The sequence below is a fragment of the Grampus griseus genome (assembly GCF_964374135.1).
Source record: "Grampus griseus genome assembly, chromosome: 20".
In the NCBI taxonomy this organism is placed as follows: domain Eukaryota; kingdom Metazoa; phylum Chordata; class Mammalia; order Artiodactyla; family Delphinidae; genus Grampus; species Grampus griseus.
This window is the reverse complement of record NC_139014.1, coordinates 27,043,118-27,061,852: the sequence shown is the minus strand read 5'-3', so window position 1 is coordinate 27,061,852 and position 18,735 is coordinate 27,043,118. Positions and strand designations below refer to the sequence as shown.

The 18,735-nt window shown below is 37.1% G+C and overlaps 1 protein-coding gene across 3 annotated transcripts in view; it reads left to right on the top strand.

The window, feature by feature from the left end:
• The window catches only part of USP32 (ubiquitin specific peptidase 32), a 197,571-nt gene that overhangs the window by 166,173 nt on the left and 12,663 nt on the right, over nt 1-18,735 (top strand). For 2 of the 3 annotated variants that reach the window (XM_082679093.1, XM_082679091.1), the window contains exons 18-28: nt 304-385; nt 1,408-1,482; nt 1,957-2,095; nt 2,359-2,464; nt 3,537-3,710; nt 4,507-4,681; nt 5,215-5,366; nt 6,646-6,757; nt 8,026-8,237; nt 13,468-13,652; nt 17,685-17,771. In XM_082679093.1, coding sequence (XP_082535219.1) covers nt 304-385; nt 1,408-1,482; nt 1,957-2,095; nt 2,359-2,464; nt 3,537-3,710; nt 4,507-4,681; nt 5,215-5,366; nt 6,646-6,757; nt 8,026-8,237; nt 13,468-13,652; nt 17,685-17,771 — 1,499 coding nt within the window. The remainder of the gene's footprint in view (nt 1-303; nt 386-1,407; nt 1,483-1,956; nt 2,096-2,358; nt 2,465-3,536; nt 3,711-4,506; nt 4,682-5,214; nt 5,367-6,645; nt 6,758-8,025; nt 8,238-13,467; nt 13,653-17,684; nt 17,772-18,735) is intronic. The other variant, XM_082679092.1, reaches the window with a different exon arrangement.

Below are 18,735 nucleotides of genomic sequence, written 5' to 3'. Positions count from 1 at the left end.
AGCTGTTCAGAAAATCTAAATCTCAATGAATTCTGGTTTGATATGTGATGAGTCTTTTCTGGTCTCCCCCAAATCCTATATAACTTTTTTAGAGACATAAAGTATGTGTTTACAAAGTATACATTGTCTTTCCCTCATTTTGCCACCAAAATTATAAGCATTTCTGAATAACTATAATATGCTAAATATCTGTCACGAGTTATGTAACTACAAGGATGTTTTTAATTGTCATTCATTTTTATTTCCATATTTGTTTCATGTTTAGTAATTAAATTAACAAAACATTTCCTCCTCCATATACAGAATTACCTCACTCTTCTGGATGATGAGGATCATAGATTGGAATATTTGAAAATCCAGGATGAGCAGCACTTGGTAATTGAAGGTACAAGATGGAAGCATGCATTTGTATTAGATTTTTAGGGGAAGAATTTAAAGATTGAATTACTCACTGATAGTTGATTTTATAGTTTTTCCAACTGGTATTTGATCACTATATTCTATATAGTAAAGAAAACCCATTAAACCCTTATGTAATCCTACTGTAATGTAATACTATTTATATTGCTTTAAGAGAAAAACATGTCTGCATTCATTGGCTGGAAAGGGTGGAAACAGTGGGTAAAAACAAGTGAATTCAGTTATAAGTTTATAGCTCCTTAAAATTCTCAAACTGCCTCTTTGTCAGGAGACTTTCTTGCAACAGTTAGTGGTGCAGGCTTTTCATTAGTCAACACTAGTCATTCACCAACATAAGCATAGATTTACACACTGGCAAGCACACATCATTGAAAACTTAGTGTGTCTTTTCTCATCAAGATTCATGAAACAGGGCTTCCCTGGTGGCGCAGTGGTTGAGAGTCCGCCTGCCGATGCAGGGGACACGGGTTCGTGCCCCGGTCCGGGAAGATCCCACATGCCGCGGGGCGGCTGGGCCCGTGAGCCATGGCCGCTGAGCCTGCGCGTCCGGAGCCTGTGCTCCACAACGGGAGAGGCCACAACAGTGAGAGGCCCGCATACCGCCAAAAAAAAAAAAAAGATTCATGAAACATTCCTAGCTGCCTTTGTATTAAAATGAATAGATTACTCTGGCAGTTGTCACAATTTAAGAAAGCATTGTAATAGTTCCAATGTATTAAGTTTAAGAACTTTAATTCCTTCTATAGATGGTTGAGTATAATTTTACTTCATGTATGTAATTTAGAGATTAGCTTACTAATTAATTCTAACCAATAAAGTCTCCAGTGTAAAGAATTGGAATGGTTTCAGAGGCAATTACTAAAATTAACTTGATTTTTTTTTTCAGTTTCTGATGTAGAAATAAGAACTTTTTTTTTTAACAGAAGCAATTTAGTGGGTGTGATTTGAATAGATAAGAAATTAACACATTGCTGTCTGTTTTTCCAGTTCGCAACAAAGATATGAGTTGGCCTGAAGAAATGTCCTTTATAGCAAACAGTAGTAAAATAGATAGACACAAGGGTAAGTCTACAGTGTATTATTTTTAAACAATCTTAAAATTATTCTTTTATTTTTCCTTCTCTCAACTATTGAAGTGTTAACGACTTGTAGCTTTCTAGCTCAAAAGCGATTAGGCCCCCTCTTATTTTTCTTTTTCCTGAAGCATCAAATTTCTTTCTAAACATGCAATTAAATAATTTATATATTTTGAAAGACATAATTCTAGGAGAGAATTGTTTGAACTCTAAAAAACGATCATAACAATTAAAGAGAATCACTGCTGCTTCTAGATTACAAATGAACATAGATTATCATGATTGCCGATGATGCTCCATTAAAAAGCCTCTACTTAGCATTGCAAGACCCAATAGAGAAATATTAACTCCATTTAATTGATTAGAAGAGTTATAAAAATCATTGCATTGAATACAAATAACTGTTTGGTCATGACATCTTGCTACAGCTAGGCTTCCGTTCTCATGTTGTTTGTTCCAGTTCCGACAGAAAAGGGGGCCACAGGTCTGAGTAACCTGGGAAACACATGCTTCATGAACTCAAGCATCCAGTGTGTTAGTAACACACAGCCACTGACACAGTATTTTATCTCAGGGAGACATCTTTATGAACTCAACAGGTAATCTTCCTTGAGTCATTGGCTCTTAACTTTTATAACTTTGCTATGAACACAATATTACCTAAATCTCCTCTCTCTTCACCCTGGGGGAGCAAAGTCTTAATCTCATTTGCCCTATTAAGCATGAAGTAAGGACCAAATGCTACTTCTCTTATTTTGAAAAGATATTTTGATGTGAGGAAACAGACTCTAGGCATTTCTGTGTCCACATGATTGTGATTTATAAGAATCTTTGGCAATGAATTTTCCTCTCAAACTTCTAGGACAAATCCCATTGGTATGAAGGGGCATATGGCTAAATGCTATGGGGATTTAGTACAGGAACTTTGGAGTGGAACTCAGAAGAATGTTGCCCCATTAAAGCTTCGGGTAAGCATGTTAAAATAATATAAAGGTATTTAAGTCCTAAGCAGTTATTTAAGTAATTATTTTTCTCTACATGTTATTTATATTTAGCTTTTTAGTTTTAGTGTAATGTTTTTGGGTCCTTCACAAGGCATAAACTGGATGTCAGATACTTTTACTTCTTCACATATATGCAAAATACTACTATAGACATACTGGGTAGAAAAAGATCAAAAGTATAGTCTAAATTTGGGATGTCATTCATTTTACTAATTTATCAGGTATCTTACTTGTATATACAGTAAGCCTTTCTTTCTTAATCCTTCACTATTAGCAGTATTCTAACTGCAAGGTAGACTTGAGTCTAATTAATGATACTCCATACATTTTTAACATTACTAAGATAATTACTTCTATCTGTAGAATTTTAAAAAGTAGCAGAAAGAAAGAATGTAATTTAATGGATACAAATTTGACATTAATATCATATGCAGTGAATTCTAGTTGATGTTAGGATTACCAGCCACTGTAATAATTATGTATTAACTCATTTAATCTTCTAAATGGCCCTACAGTATAAAGCAACATTATTATCCGCATTTTATGGCTCAGGAAACTAAGACTCATAGCAGTCAAATAGCTTGTCCAAGGTTGCAAGCTAGTTACTAAGTCCTCACAGTTGAACATGAGGCTATTCTGCCTCTAATAATAAAAGCTAGGATACAACAAGACCAGAAAAGCTAACTGTAAAAGAAAACATTATAAAAGGGAATCTTCCAATGTGAGCAAATGCCATTTTAATATTTCCATCTTGTATCTTAAATAGCTATGTACCTTAAGAACTGTTTGCTTATATGATGCTAAACCAGGACATAGGATTGGCCATAATACTTTTTTGGGGCTGGGGGAGGGAGCATCATTTGAGATTAAGATTAGAAAGATTTCATGATTATCCAAAATATGTTTGCTGAAATAGAGACAGACTAAATACTATACTATGTATCTTCTTCTAATGCCTCTGATAGAATTATGGGCATGTTCTTTCTAAACTTTATGAGATAGCAAATAATGAGTTTGATTCCTCTTATATTTATAGTGGACCATAGCAAAATATGCTCCCAGGTTTAATGGGTTCCAGCAACAAGACTCCCAAGAACTTCTGGCTTTTCTCTTGGATGGTCTTCATGAAGATCTCAACCGAGTCCATGAGAAGCCATATGTGGAACTAAAGGACAGTGATGGCCGACCAGACTGGGAAGTAGCTGCAGAGGTTTGTCAGTTTTGAGTTTCTAATGTAAGCAATAGATAAAATATTCTGACCACAAATACGTGTTGCACAACTTAATGATAACTAAACTATTCTGCGGTCAGAATTTTACTGCGAAAATGAAGGAATTTACGTTTCTCTGCTTATTTCTTGTGCAATAATCCTAAAACAAAGCATCTTTAATGAAAATAGAAAAGTGTTTCCTCTTCAATGTAAATTTGGGGGAGAGGATGTAGGAATAATCATTCAGTAGAAATTTAGGAGTCCCCATAATTGCTAAAGTAATGTGTACAGTGACCAATAGGCATATTTTATCCACTTTTTAATGGACAAAGAACTCATCATTGTTACTATGGTAAGAAGAAAGAAAAAAATAGGGTTTTCCGTCTGAATTTAATACGTTATAGATTGAGCAGAAAGAATCACATTCTATTGTGGACCGCCAGGGAAGTCCCGATGGTGGTATTTTTAAAGAAGGGAAATATGTAAGCCCAAAGCTGCCGATGCGGAGTGATCTGGCTATGTCACTACAGTCTAGATTTACCCCAGTGAGTGCTGCTGCTACACTTGGCAGCTCTTCTGTGTTACCACTGTTGCCAGAATTCTTGAAGTATTTTATGTATTTCTCTACTATCTCAGTAGACAGTATATTTTAAATTACATATCTGACTTGTAAATTTGTAGGCATGAAGCTTTTATTTTTTAAGGATTATATTCTTGACATTTAGATCTAATATATTTAACCATTTTCTTTGAATTTGGGGAGATAAAAAATTTCTCTAATCATTTTTCTTGCTAGGCCTGGGACAACCATCTGAGGAGAAATAGATCAATAGTTGTGGATTTGTTCCATGGGCAGCTAAGGTCCCAAGTCAAATGCAAGACATGTGGGCATATAAGTGTCCGATTTGACCCTTTCAATTTTTTGTCTTTGCCACTACCGATGGACAGTTATATGCACTTAGAAATAACAGGTGGGTCGCAAAGTTATGAAAAATTATTTAATTCCATTGTCTTTTACCTTATTCAAGCAGCCTGAATTTGTAAGTATAGTCATTTGTGTATAATGCGTTCTCATAAAGATTGGTAGTCAGCATGTTATAATTTTTTTTTTTAATTTTATTGGTGTTAGTTGGTTTACAGTGTTGTGAGCATGTTACAATTTAACAGTCTAATTTCAGGCATGATTTGAGGTTTGAAAGACTTGGAATATGGGTCCATTTTTGTGCCCATTGAGTCTTCTGTCAGTTTCAAATGTGCCAGGAACTCTCTTTAAAATCTTGCAAAGCCACTCACACTTCTGTATCAGATGAATATTCAAAAAATAATGATTTTACTTAAGATTATCTTTAAGCACCATCTGTCGTAGTGTTTACATATAAAATTAAAATTCTAGACTGAAATGTTTGCTATTTCCAAGTCTCTCTCTCACACACACACACACACAGTGTAAAGCTTTCAATGAAACCTGAATTTTACTGGTAAAAAAATCTTTTCTCTTTACTAGTTATTACGTTGGATGGTACTACCCCTGTACGGTATGGACTAAGACTGAATATGGATGAAAAGTACACAGGTTTAAAAAAACAGCTGAGCGATCTCTGTGGACTTAAATCAGAACAAATCCTTCTTGCAGAAGTACATGGTTCCAACATAAAGGTGATATTAGCTGTTCTTTTTAGGAAACTCTTGATTCCATCCTTCAAAGATCACAGTTTTCTCAATTAATTATTGTGTCAAATGACCAAGGGAGATAATAAAACACAACAAAAACTGGAAAAAAATTTGTGAAGTTTTTCGTTCTGGAAGAAACTTAAAAGAGTTGTCTACCAGGGGCTTCCCTGGTGGTGCAGTGGTTGAGAGTCCGCATGCCGATGCAGGGGATGCGGGTTCGTGCCCCGGTCCGGGAGGATCCCACATTCCGCGGAGCGGCTGGGCCCGTGAGCCATGGCCGCTGAGCCTGCGCGTCCGGAGCCTGTGCTCCACAACAGGAGAGGCCACAACAGTGAGAGGCCCGCGTACCGCAAAAAAAAAAAAAAAAAAAAAGAGTTGTCTACGAGAATAAAAGAGTAATAATGACGGTGGTATTTTTTTTTATTTATTTATTTTTGGCCACATTGCATGGCATGCAGGATCTTAGTTCCCCTACAAGGGATCGAACCCGTGTCCCCTGCGGTGGAAGCACAGAGTCTTAACCATTGGACCACCAGGGAAGTCCCAATGGTGGTATTTTTAAAGAAGGGAAATATGTAAGCCCAAAGCTACCTATATGGAGTGATCTAGCTGTGTCACTACAGTCTAGATTTACCCCCAGTGACTGCTGCTGCTACATCTAACAGCTCTTCTGTATTACCACTATTGCTAGAATTCTTAAAGTATTTTATATATGTACAAATGTGTTCTTTTAGTACTTATTTATGAATATATATACCTGGCCTTTCAACACACTAAGAAATTAAAGAGTAAAGACAAAGTGACACAAATCACTTCTTGCATACCAGCTGGAGAAACAAGAAATTTAATAAATATATTGCCTACCCTAAATTGAGCTCCTACCACTGGTATTATTTATATTCATCTTTGGGATTTCTGAACAAACTCCCACCTCTTTGACATTTTTTTTCATACGTAATGCGGAGGTGAGATCTCTCTGGGGATTTTGGGTTTAGATTCTTGAAATGATGGACAAAACTTAAGAAGTCAGTTATACACATCATACTGCCCTCCTATGAAAGGGGATAATGGTTTTGTCAGGAAGGTTAGTTTTCACTTAGTTTATCAAGCTTTCATTTATAGTTATTTTAGAAAAATTATTCGGACATCTTATTTGTTTTACTGATAAAAGGATCTAAGACATTTGCTTCAGATCTATCAGAGGGATGATTCTCCATTTTATCTGAAACATCTCCCCCTTCTCATCTTGCCTCTTTTTCTATAGAATTTCCCTCAGGACAACCAGAAAGTACGACTCTCAGTGAGTGGATTTTTGTGTGCATTTGAAATTCCCGTCCCTGGATCTCCAATTTCAGCTTCTAGTCCAGTACAGACAGGTAAGATAGAACTAGAGCTCCTTCTCATGATTTTAGCTTTGAATAACAGTCTAAGGGTTGTCATCCTTTTTAGGCTTTTGTTTAGGCTAAAAATATTAGAGCAAAAGAATTTTGGAGCCTGAAGGAAACCTTGGTGATCATTTATCTCAAATCCTCATTTTATAGGTGAGGAACCTAAAATTCAGAGAACCTAAGTTAGATAGGTAGTTACTAGCTAAATCTACCACTGGAATTCAGATGTCCTTTAACTCTTTTATCTAATATTAACATGGTAACAGATGGTATGAGAGAAATGTACTATCAGAAAACAAAATAATAAATTTGACTAAAAAGGAATCTGTTTATCTAATATTGCCTGTGATTTAATATGGTCATCCAATGAGTCTTTTTGGCCATTAGTGGGGTTTGTCTCCTCTTTATACTGTTGCCAGTTAGATTCGTTCCCCAACTATAACATGCTTCAGAGAGAATGAGGCTCCTCTCATTGGCACTCAGTAGATAGTACTGATGGTTGGGTTGGTGGATGATTTAACATTGCTTTTTGGTTATCATCACTGTCCAATAGAACTCTCTGCAATGAGGAAAACTTCCTGTAATCTTTGCCATCCAATAGAGTTATCTACTAGTCACATGGACTGTTTAGCACTTGAAATGTGGCTAGTCAAAGGGAGAAAATGCACTTTTAATTTAATTTTAATTTAAAAAGCAGCGACTTTCATCAGTTGTAACAAATGTTTCACTCTGGTGGGGCAGGTTGCTACTGGGGGAGGCTGTGCTGGGTGGGGGCAGGCAGCAGGTGGGAAATCTCTACCTTGCTCTTTATTTTACTGAGTCTAAAACTGCCCTAAAAAATAGTCTTTTTTAAAAGTTAAACAATTTTTTAAAAACCCATCATCTGGCTTGGGACTACCGTCTTAGAACATTTCTAGAAGAATGGAGAAATGAATTTTTAGAGGAGAGGAAAAAGAAAAGCAGTAGAACTGTTTTCGTGCCACAACACGGTACTAATAAAGATTGTTGGAAAAATTCTACTTACTCTTTCTATCAGCTACTCATGCTTTGTCATTTAGTCAGAAGTGTGAGTTATCGAGGTAAAATCTGAAGTTAAAATCTTCCAGTTAATCTAGAATTATCATTTGACCTATGATTCCTCCCTGTCCTCTGTTAAAAGAGAGTGTCAGTGGTCTGGGCTCCAGCGATATTTGAGAAAAGAGCAAAGATAAAGGTACCACAGACTTGTAATGCTATACTTATCTTTGAATTTGTAGATTTCTCCTCTTCCCCATCTACAAATGGAATGTTCACCCTAACCACCAATGGGGACCTGCCTCGATCCATATTCATCCCCAATGGAATGCCAAACACTGTTGTGCCATGTGGAACTGAGAAAAACTTCACAAATGGAATGGTGAATGGTCATATGCCATCTCTTCCTGACAGTTCCTTTACAGGCTACATCATTGCAGTCCACCGAAAAATGGTTAGTTTAATGTTAGGCAAGTTACTGCTGGTCTTGCCAGTGTTATTTATGAAACAGCCATTTTCTGTCTTTGCAACATCTTCAGTGTGTGCACTTTCAATGTGTTATGTTCTAAGTGATTGCAGCCAGGATTTAATATCACACATGACGGCCTACGTATGAAATGACATTCCTCACTCATGTATCAAGCAGCAACAGGAGAGCTGGTGCATCTGAATATAGTACTACTGTCTTTAAAAAGTTTGTGGCTCCTATATGTTCATGTAGCCACGTACATCTTCTCCGCCATATAAGTGTAGATGCCTTTGGGGAGAAGGTTTTGTTTGTTTGTTTTGGAGGGAGAAACAAGAAGATTCTTGGGCAAGACAAGTTGTTTCCTAGGACTGCTGTAACAAATTACCACAAACTTGGTGGCTTAAAACAACAGAAATTAATTCTTTCACAGTTCTGAAGGCCAGAAGTCTGAAATCAAGGCATCAACAGGGTTGTGCCCCCTCCATAGGTTTTAGGAGAGAATCCTTCTTGCCTCTTCCAACTTGTACAGGCATTCCTTAGCTTGTGGCTGTATAACTCCAATCTCTGCATCTGTCTTGGCCTTCTTCTCCTTCTTCCTCTGCCTTTCACTGATAAGAACAATTGTCATAGGATTTAGGGGCCATCCAAATAATCCAGGATGATATCTCAATTAATTACATATGCAAAAACCCTTTTGCCATATAAGGTCATATTCGTACGTTCTTGGAGTTAGGATGTGACATATCTTTTTGGGGACCACCAAAATTCACTACAGAAATCATTTATCATAAAATTATCATTTATTCAAAAAACTAAGTACCAAGAAAAAAATTAAATACCTGGAAATAAACTTTACAAAAAATATACAAGGTATCTGTATAGAAAACAATAAAATATTATTGCTAGAAATTAAAGAAGACCCAGATGTTTGAAGGAACAGACTGTGTTCATGGATTAGAAGACTCAGTATTTCAAACATATCCGTTCTCCACAAACAAATCTACAGATTCAATGCACAATCCCAATAAAAATGCATACTCTGTATGTGTATGCTTGTGTGTGTATAAATTGATAAGCTGATTCTAATATATGGAAGCACAAAGCACTAAAATAACCAAGACAGTCTTGAAGAAGAACAAAACATGAAGAATTGAGCTACCAGATATAATGATTTTATAAAGCAATGATACTTGAGACATTGTGATATTGGTGTGAGAAAAGGCAAATAGACCAATGAAATAAAATAGAGAGCCCAGAAACAGGGCTCTGTTATGTATGAGCACTTGATTTATAACAAAGATGACATTACAGAGCAGTGGAAGACAGTTTTCTCGGTAAATTGTGCTGGGATAATTGAATAGCCATATGAAACTTGACACACCTACCTCTCACCACATAAAAATCAATTCCAGGTGGACTGCAGAATTAAATATGAAGGAAAAGCAGACCCTAGAAGATAATAAACGTGAATATATTCATGACCTTGGTTTAGAGAAAAAGATTCTTGAACAGGACACAGAAAGCACTAACCATAAAAGAAAAGATAAATTGTACATCATTAAAATTATGAACTTCGGTTTCATCAAAAGACATCACTAAGAAAGTAAAAGGCAAGCCTAGGAGTAGAAGATGTTTGTAACTCATATAACCAACAAAAAGGCTCAATCCAGAAAATATAAAGGACTCCTATAAGTCACTAAGAAAAAACAATTCAATAAAAAAATGGCTAATACTTAAATAGGCACATCACAGAAAGGATATCTAAATCGCCAATAATCATATGAAAAAGTGATCAGCCACACTGCTAATTAGGGAAATGCAAATTAAAATCACATTATGAAGACTTCTCTGGTGGCGCAGTGGTTAAGAATCCGCCTGCCAACGCAGGGGACATGGGTTTGAGCCCTGGTCCGGGAAGATCCCACATGCCGTGGAGCAACTAAGCCCGTGCGCCACAACTACTGAGCCTGAGCTCTAGAACCCGTGCACCACAACTACTGAGCCCACGTGGCACAACTACTGAAGCCCACGGCCTAGAGCCTTTGCTCCACAACAAGAGAAGCCACCACAATGAGAAGCCCGCGGACCACAGTGAAGAGTAGCCTGCACTCTCTGCAACTAGAGAAGACCACGTGCAGCAACGAAGACCCAAGGCAACCAAAAATAAATATTTTTTTTAAAAAACCCACATTACAATATCACTGCACACCCACCAGAATAGCTATCATTATTAAACAGGTTGACAGTGTTGGTAAGAATAATTGAGCAACAGGAAATCTCATACACTGCTGATGAGAGTGTACATTAATACGGCTACTTGTAAAAATAGTTTTCTAATTAAAGATAAGTAATTTCACTATTCCATTTTGTGTTTTTATGAAAACACAAAATAAAACCACTAAATGTCCATTAGTAGTAGAAAGGATAAGGAAATTGAGACATGGTCATATAATAGAATATTATACAGCAATGAAAATAAATGAATTTTTAGTTATACCCAACATAAATGAATCTCATAAACATAATGTGGGAAAGAAACCAGACACAAAAGAAATACCAATAATATGATTCTATTTATAAATAAAAACTTTAAAGACAGGGAAAATGAAATTTTCTGTTTATGCGTAGGGTATAAAATGATAAAGAAAAGCAAAGAATTGATTACCATAAAATTGAGAAAAACTGTTACCCTTAGGAGGAAGGAAGAATTTGTGATTGGGAGGAAGCAAGAGGAAGGCTCTGGAGTGCTGGCTGAATTGTTTCTTGACCTGACTGGTGATTACACAACTATTTGCTTTGTGATAATTCTTTGAAATGTATATTTTCCCTCCTTTGAATCAGTAACTCCCGAGTTAAAGTGATTTTCTGACCATGTGAATGATGTTCTATGGAACATATTCTAAACAGGATTGTATGAGTGGACATCCTAGAGAATTAAGGGATATATTTGTGTCTTGGAATTTTGTTTAAGCACAGCTCCAACAGGTCCCATCAGTTAAAATAATTGGGGTGATTCATTTATTTCCCCATGTCTTTTTTAACGGAGCATTATCAGATTATATATTAAGAACACTGACGTATTTTTAATCTTTCTTAGAAAACAGCTCTCTTCATTTATCATGTATATGTTACATAAAGTGCTTGTAAGTGCTAAAGCATTATATATAGGTTTTTGTAATTATTGGACCATAAAGCCATATTGTCAGCTCGAAATTTTCACCTTTTAACCAGTTCCCTGTTTCCAGTTTCCTTCATGATCTAGCAGCTTCTTTGGGGAATGCCTAAAATTGATTTTACCATCTGTCCCAAGTCAACTCCCTTTTCCCATTATTGATGTGAAAGGCAACATCGTTCTTCCATGCTAAAGGCTAAAGCCTAGAAGTGTTCTTAGATTTTTTTCCCCTTTTCTTCTAAAACCCTATATTCAGTGTATCATTATGCCTTTTAATTTCTTCTTTCAAAATACTACTTGAATTTACCATTTTTCGTCATTTTCATTGCCACCTTCTTCTTTCAGACCCTTTGATCTCATGGTTGACTTACTTTGAAAGTATTTTTCTTCTACTCCCTGCTACAAGATAGAAAAAGAAGGGGAATAAGGCAAGGTAACATAGGCAAGAATATTCAGAGACTAAAGGGAGAAATAGTGTTGTGTTGACACAACAACTAAAGGGAAGTCAGTTTCAAAAAAAATTAAGAAAGAAAGACGTGGTTACATAGGCCAGAGACATCAAAAAGAATGAAAACTGAGAAGTTGGGCTGTGTAACCAAGTAAAGAAATAGGGCAAGAACTTAGCACAGTTAGGTCAAGTGAGTTTTTTCAGATTAGAGAAAAAGTTGTTAGGAGAGGACAAAAGGAAAATTCCTGATGCAATAAAGCTGGGAGCATTATCCCATTAGGAACTGAGCAGGTATGGGCCACAGGGCCCTGGGAGAAGTTACCTTCAAGAGGATGAAAATTGTGTGGGTTTAGAAGAGAAATACAGGGACTTCCCTGGTGACACAGCGGTTAAGAATCCACCTGACAAGGCAGGGGACACGGGTTCGAACCCTGGTCCAGGAAGACCCCACATGCAGCAGAGCAATTAAGCCCGTACACCACAACTACTGAGTCCACGTGCCACAGCTACTGAAGCCCACGCACCTAGAGCCCATGCTCTGCAACAAGAGAAGCCACCACAATGAGAAGCCTGCGCACCGCAATGAAGAGTAGCCCCCACTCGCTGCAACTAGAGAAAGCCTGCGCGTGGCAACGAAGACCCAACGCAGCCAAAAATAAATAAATTAATTTTTAAAAAAAAGAAGAGAAATACACTGAGAAGAGTAAAGAAATAGTTGCTTAAATGACCTCATTTATTTAGTAAAATAAGTCATCTACCAGGAGTTGGAGTGGAAGAAAAGTAAAAGTTTTAGAAGAGAAAAACTCATCTAAGTTTTTTGATTTTTAAAAAATAGTTCTGAACTCTGTCCACATTTCTGTGGGTCTTATAATAATATAACTACCAACACATGAAATGGGGTCTTAAAATCATGTACTTAGCTAATCTTAAGTGAATAATGGCAAAACAAAATACTTGAGGATCTGAAATAAGAGAGTCTTTTCACTTAGAAACTAGTGGGTTTATAAGTTGTTGGCTTAGCTTCTCTACTATATAAAGACCAAACTTAAAGAATTAAATGTCCAAGCGCTCATCAGCTTTTTTGAGTAATCCTGCAACTCCCAGCAACCTTTCTATTATACTGAACTTTTGTTTTAAGCCATCATTTCCAAGCTAATTCTGTGCAGTATCTCCATGTTAAGAAATGATAAAAATCTCCTTTAACATACTCAAAGCAAACGTTTTAAAAGTTTACCTTACTTTTATTCTATCATGTAATTAAGAATATGATTTTTAATTTTTTTACATATGATTCAATGTGTGTGAGAAATATTTATCAGAGAAAAACTACGCAGTTTGAAAATATTAAATGCTGAAAACCCAAGTTTGATAGAGAGCAACTCTGAAATTGGCAATACCTCAACCTTTTAGTGATTCCACTTTGAATAACCATTCTCTTCATATTAATAAAAGATGGTCCTATAAATAAAGAGAAGTGTGATAGCGACTAAGTTGAAAATGGTAGTGATGCCTGTTTTTGGCAGTCTTAGAAGAATGAAAGGGAGGAATCAGAGGCCTATCTTCTCCGCTCTTCCTTCTCTTGTTTGTACATACAGATGAGGACAGAACTGTATTTCCTGTCATCTCAGAAGAATCGCCCCAGCCTTTTCGGAATGCCTCTGATTGTTCCATGTACTGCGCATACCCGGAAGAAAGACCTGTATGATGCAGTTTGGATTCAAGTATCTCGATTAGCCAGCCCACTCCCACCTCAGGAAGCTAGTAATCATGCGCAAGATTGGTGAGTTTCAGGGCATCTTCCTAGATCTTTGGTTTCCAAATGTAGAAGAAGAATTTATGTGAATTCTGTGTGATTTATAGGACCCATTCCATGTCAGGTTAATCACTCCTTGAAGAACCATCCAGAGAACATACAGTTCAACCATTTGGTTTGGTCTTTTGAGTAGGAGAGACTGTACGCCTTCCTTTCATCACCTAGACATTCCAGTGTCTAATAATTGTATTCTCTGATCTCTTACCTAAATTTTTTCAGCTAGTATTTTATATGCTTCAGGTAATATCCTTGGCTTCTGTTACTACAAAAGTAGAGAGTATGAATTCACCAGGAAATTTGCATCATCTCAACCCTCTGAAATTCCAAATGGGAGCAGTATCTATACGTGCATATCTATACATGAACTCTGAAAAAGTCTCATGCCATAACAATGATTCAGTTGGATTATCTCCCTACCATGTCATTTTAACATGGAGTAATTTCATAAGTCTTGGTAAAGAAAATAAGCATCTTCTGGTTTTTTTTCCATTCCTCTTACCACTGTTCTATTGGATTAGTAAATGTATTTACTTCTAATAATCTTTGGGATTGTGTTGCCTTTTATATCTCATTTGAATTGAAGATCATTTTCTTGTTATCATGGTACAAGTGGGAGTTTTGCTTCTGTGTTAACTGAGTAAAGAAATTATTTTTGCAGGTAGGTTATTTGTTATGCTATGAGGGTCTTTTGATAATTAGGATACGGCTTAAGGTAAATAAATTTTAAAGGAAAAGTACAAATAATAGATAAGTGATTTAATTGATGAATGTTGTGTTTAGTAAAAATGACAATAGGGCAAGATTAAATTTGAAGTGAAAATCTAATCTAGCTTCTAGATGAGGACTTTTCCCAGGGCTTGCTAATGAATCAGATATAGAGTATGAGGGGAGGAGGAATCCAAGCTAGATTTTCAGCCTGAACAATTGTTTGTGAATGCTGATACCATTTAATGAAATGAGGAAGACTGGAGAAGGAGTAGGTTTTGGCAAGCAATGATAGGAATCAAGCTAAATTCAAGATCTGTGTTATATTTTCAAGTGGGAGATAGACTTAAGGTCTTTCCAGGAGGTATAAATATAGGTTTCATCAGCAAATAGTTGGTATTTAAAGCCCTGAGACCAGTTGATATTATTTAGATAGTAAGAGAAAAGATGCCTAAGATCTAATTCCTGATGCATTCCAGCATTTAGAGGCTGAATAATGGAGGGAGAGACAACAAAGGAGATTCAGAAGGAACAGCCAGTGAAGTAAGAAGAAAACCAGGAGTGAGTAGTGTCCCAGAAGTTAAGTGAAGATAGTGTTTAAGGGAGGACTGGTCAGATTAAGAGAAGGACTGGGAATTGACCACTGGATTTGATAAAATGGCAGTCTTTGGTGACCTTGCAAAAGCTGTCTTAGTGGAGTGGTGTAGATGAAGACACAGAGGTTAGGGCTTCCCTGGTGGTGCAGTGGTTGAGAGTCCGCCTGCCGATGCAGGGGACACGGGTTCGTGACCCGGTCTGGGAGGATCCCACATGCCGCGGAGCGGCTGGGCCCGTGGGCCATGGCCGCTGAGCCTGGGCATCCGGAGCCTGTGCTCCACAGCGGGAGAGGCCACAACAGTGAGAGGCCCACATACCGCCAAAAAAAAAAAAAAAAAAAGACACAGAGGTTAGAGTAGGTTAAAGAGAAGATGGTCCTACAGACATTAAAAGAATAATAAGGGCTTATCTTTTAGAGATAACACAGTGAAATATTTATGGATGAAAATGATAAAATGCCTCTGATTTTCTTCAAAAGTATCTAGTGAGTCACAGTAGCCAAGAGGTGGAAACAACCCAGAAGTCCATCAAGAGATGAATGGATAAACAAAATGTGGTATATACATACAGTGGAGTATTATTCAGCCATAAAAAGGAATGGAGTTCTGATACATACTACAACATGGATGAGCCTTGAAGACATTACACTCAGTGAAATAAGCTAGACACAAAAGAACAAATATTTGTATGATTCCACTTTTATGAGGTGTATATCGAATAGGCAAGTTTATAGACAGAAAGTAGATTAGAGGTTAACAAGATCTGGGGGGAGGGGAATTTATTATTGCTTAATGGATAGAGTTTCTGTTTGAGAAGATAAAAAGGTTCTGGAGCTGGGTGGTAGTGATAATTGCACAACATTGTGAATGTACCTAATGCCTCTGAGTTGTACACTTAAAATGATTAAATAGTAAATTTTATGTATATTGTACCACATTTTTAAAAAATGGAATAAAAGAATCTAGTGGGGCTAGGTAAGGGTATAGATGAAATAAGAGTGGCCAAGAGTCGATGATTAATTGTAGTTGGGTGCTGTTCATTGTACAGTTCTCTACTTTTCTGAGTATTCATGTCAATAAATTTGAAAATTTAGATTAAATGGACAAATTCCTGGAATTGAGGATCCATGCAGAAGATGATTAGTTTGAGGGACAGTGGATAAGGAGGAAAGTGAGGATTTGAGGGCAGTGATTGGAGGTTTATGTTGGGTCAAAGAATTGTTAGAGTAGTGATACTTGAATAAGTGATCCAAGAAGATAGGAAATGTTTGTTTCAAAGTAGGATGTTTGGAATTGAGATTTTTGGAGATGGTAAAGTCCTTATCATGGCTTCATTACCTTCAGCAGCCATGTAATAGCCACCATCAATTGACAAGATCTAGAATATGACCATTGGAGAGGGTAGATCAATATAGAATGGAGATTATTGTTGGAAGAGAGAAGGCCAAGGAGTTGTTAGGTAAGTTACATTGAAGTCACCAAGAGTATGATGGAAGTGACAGAGAGAAAAACAGTGAACTGCGTTCTAAAATCTTTAGTGACTAAAGAAAAAATGTCCCTACCAAGGAGGAATAGCAAGCAGGTGGTATAATTCAGTAGCAGATGCTACATAGAAACCAGAATTTTACCAGAAGTGGTAAAGAGGAGTAAGGAGGAGACCCATATCACCTTCAGGTTCTGGGGTGTATGAGAAGAAAGCTAGCACTTAAGAGGTGAACTGGAAGCGGAGTCCTCAGGAAAGCCAAGTTTCCGTTAGAGCAACAAAGTAAAGAGACTTTTTAGAAGAGGGTGCTGCACAGTTCTCTGCCAGAGTGCTACCTGGTTGTTTTGTCCCTTTATCTTTCTTTGGATTCCTTACTTACCATTGACCTGGTTTTCATTGACATGATACTGGGCAGCATGGGCTATCAATAGTCATTCAATCAACAAGTTATGCAGAAAGCTGGGAACTGCTGTGACAGGCATGATACTCACTGTTGCCCTTACAGTGAGTCCTTATCATGGTTTTATTAATTACCTTGAGCAGCCATGCAATAGCCACTACAAATTGCCAAATGATCCATAAAGTATATTGCTCTTATGTTATAGTCATTGCATTGCTTCTTATTGGGGCAAGGATGAATAAATTTTTTTAAAGTTGGAGAACTCGCAAAGCTATCTTGCAGTTAAGACATTACCCTAAAAATGTTACGTAGCTTATAGCTTTAGATAGTTAAGGCAAGGAAAGGGGGTATCTGTCATGTACCACATCAGGGATTCTCATTAAAGAAGCTTCTAAATATATAGTCAGTCAACTCCTCTAATACCATTATGACCTTTCAGCTTTCTGTGGTCTGTCAGTGTTCTTGTCATGGAAGAGGTCTGGTTTAATGTGAATTAAATCTCTTGATAGAATTAGGGCTGAAGGATAATTAGCATTTGATTTCATGATTAGCTTATTTTTATGAAATTTACGTGGACCACATGGACTCGCTCAGAGACATCTGGCAGTCTGCTGTGTCTCCCCCTCTATAAGCAGGGAGCCCTGAGTGTGGTTGCACAGGGCTGCAGTTAATGGGTTAGGATAACCAGCATTGAGCTGTCAATGTGAACATACTGCTCTGACAGATGCCTCTTTCTAGGGTTAGTTCAAGAGAAGATGAAAGAGACCTCAACTAAGAAATGTTTCTTATACTCTTTGGTTTATGTTCTGTTTCAGTGATGACAGTATGGGTTATCAGTATCCATTCACTCTACGAGTTGTGCAGAAAGATGGGAACTCCTGTGCTTGGTGCCCATGGTATAGGTAAAGTGACCTTCTGCAAAAGAAAAATTTTAGAATTGCAGCTTCAGATATTATACCCTTTTCATAACGTTTCCAGTTTCTAGAAGTAATAATGAATAATGAAAAGCTTGAAATAAACTTAGGAATTCTTCATTCATCTCTTCCGTGAGGTCAATAGCTAAGTTTTGCTCTTGAGATTTAGCTGGTTTTGTAAACTCTACAATCCTCATCAAATTCATAGTTTATGACTAACATTTATCATTCTATACCTTCTGCTCCTTAGATATAAATCAGTTTAGCAATTCTGAGCCCAGTAAGACATAGTCTATTTACTAGACCTTGCTGGAAGTCTATTTTTGGTTTTTAGAAGAGTTATGGAGTTTGATTGGCCATTACTGTCCCAGCTTGGAAAATGCCTGAGTACTGAAGTCAGCCTTCAGAGAACTGTAATAGGCTTTAGCAAACTGAGTCTGTATAGGCCTTGGAACCATGGCCTTTGTCATGGTTCCCTCCCCGCCCCCATAAATTTTTATATATATTTATTTAATGTGCCATTTTACAAACAAGGAAATAGGCATGGTTATGCCAGATAAATTGTCCTACCTCCAAGCATTTAATAACTGAATTTAGAATTTCTTGAGGGTGTATGGTCTCAGATAGCCAATTCCCATATCATTTATTTGCCATAAAGTCCGCATATTCATGTGGATTTACAAATGGTTATCAAGTACCTTGAAAAACCAAAGATTTGAGAAGTGATAAGCAGGATTCCCTGAAATAATAATAATTACTAGTACATATTCATGCATTTATCAGTCTGAAGTTAGAAGCCCATGACAAATTGGGATGCCCAAGAAGGAAAGTAGAGAAGTAGAAAGGGGGACTTCCCTGGTGGCGTAGTGGTTAGGAGTTCGCCTGCCAATGCAGGGGACATGGGTTTGAGCCCTGGTCCTAGAAGATCCCACATGCCGCACGGCAGCTAAGT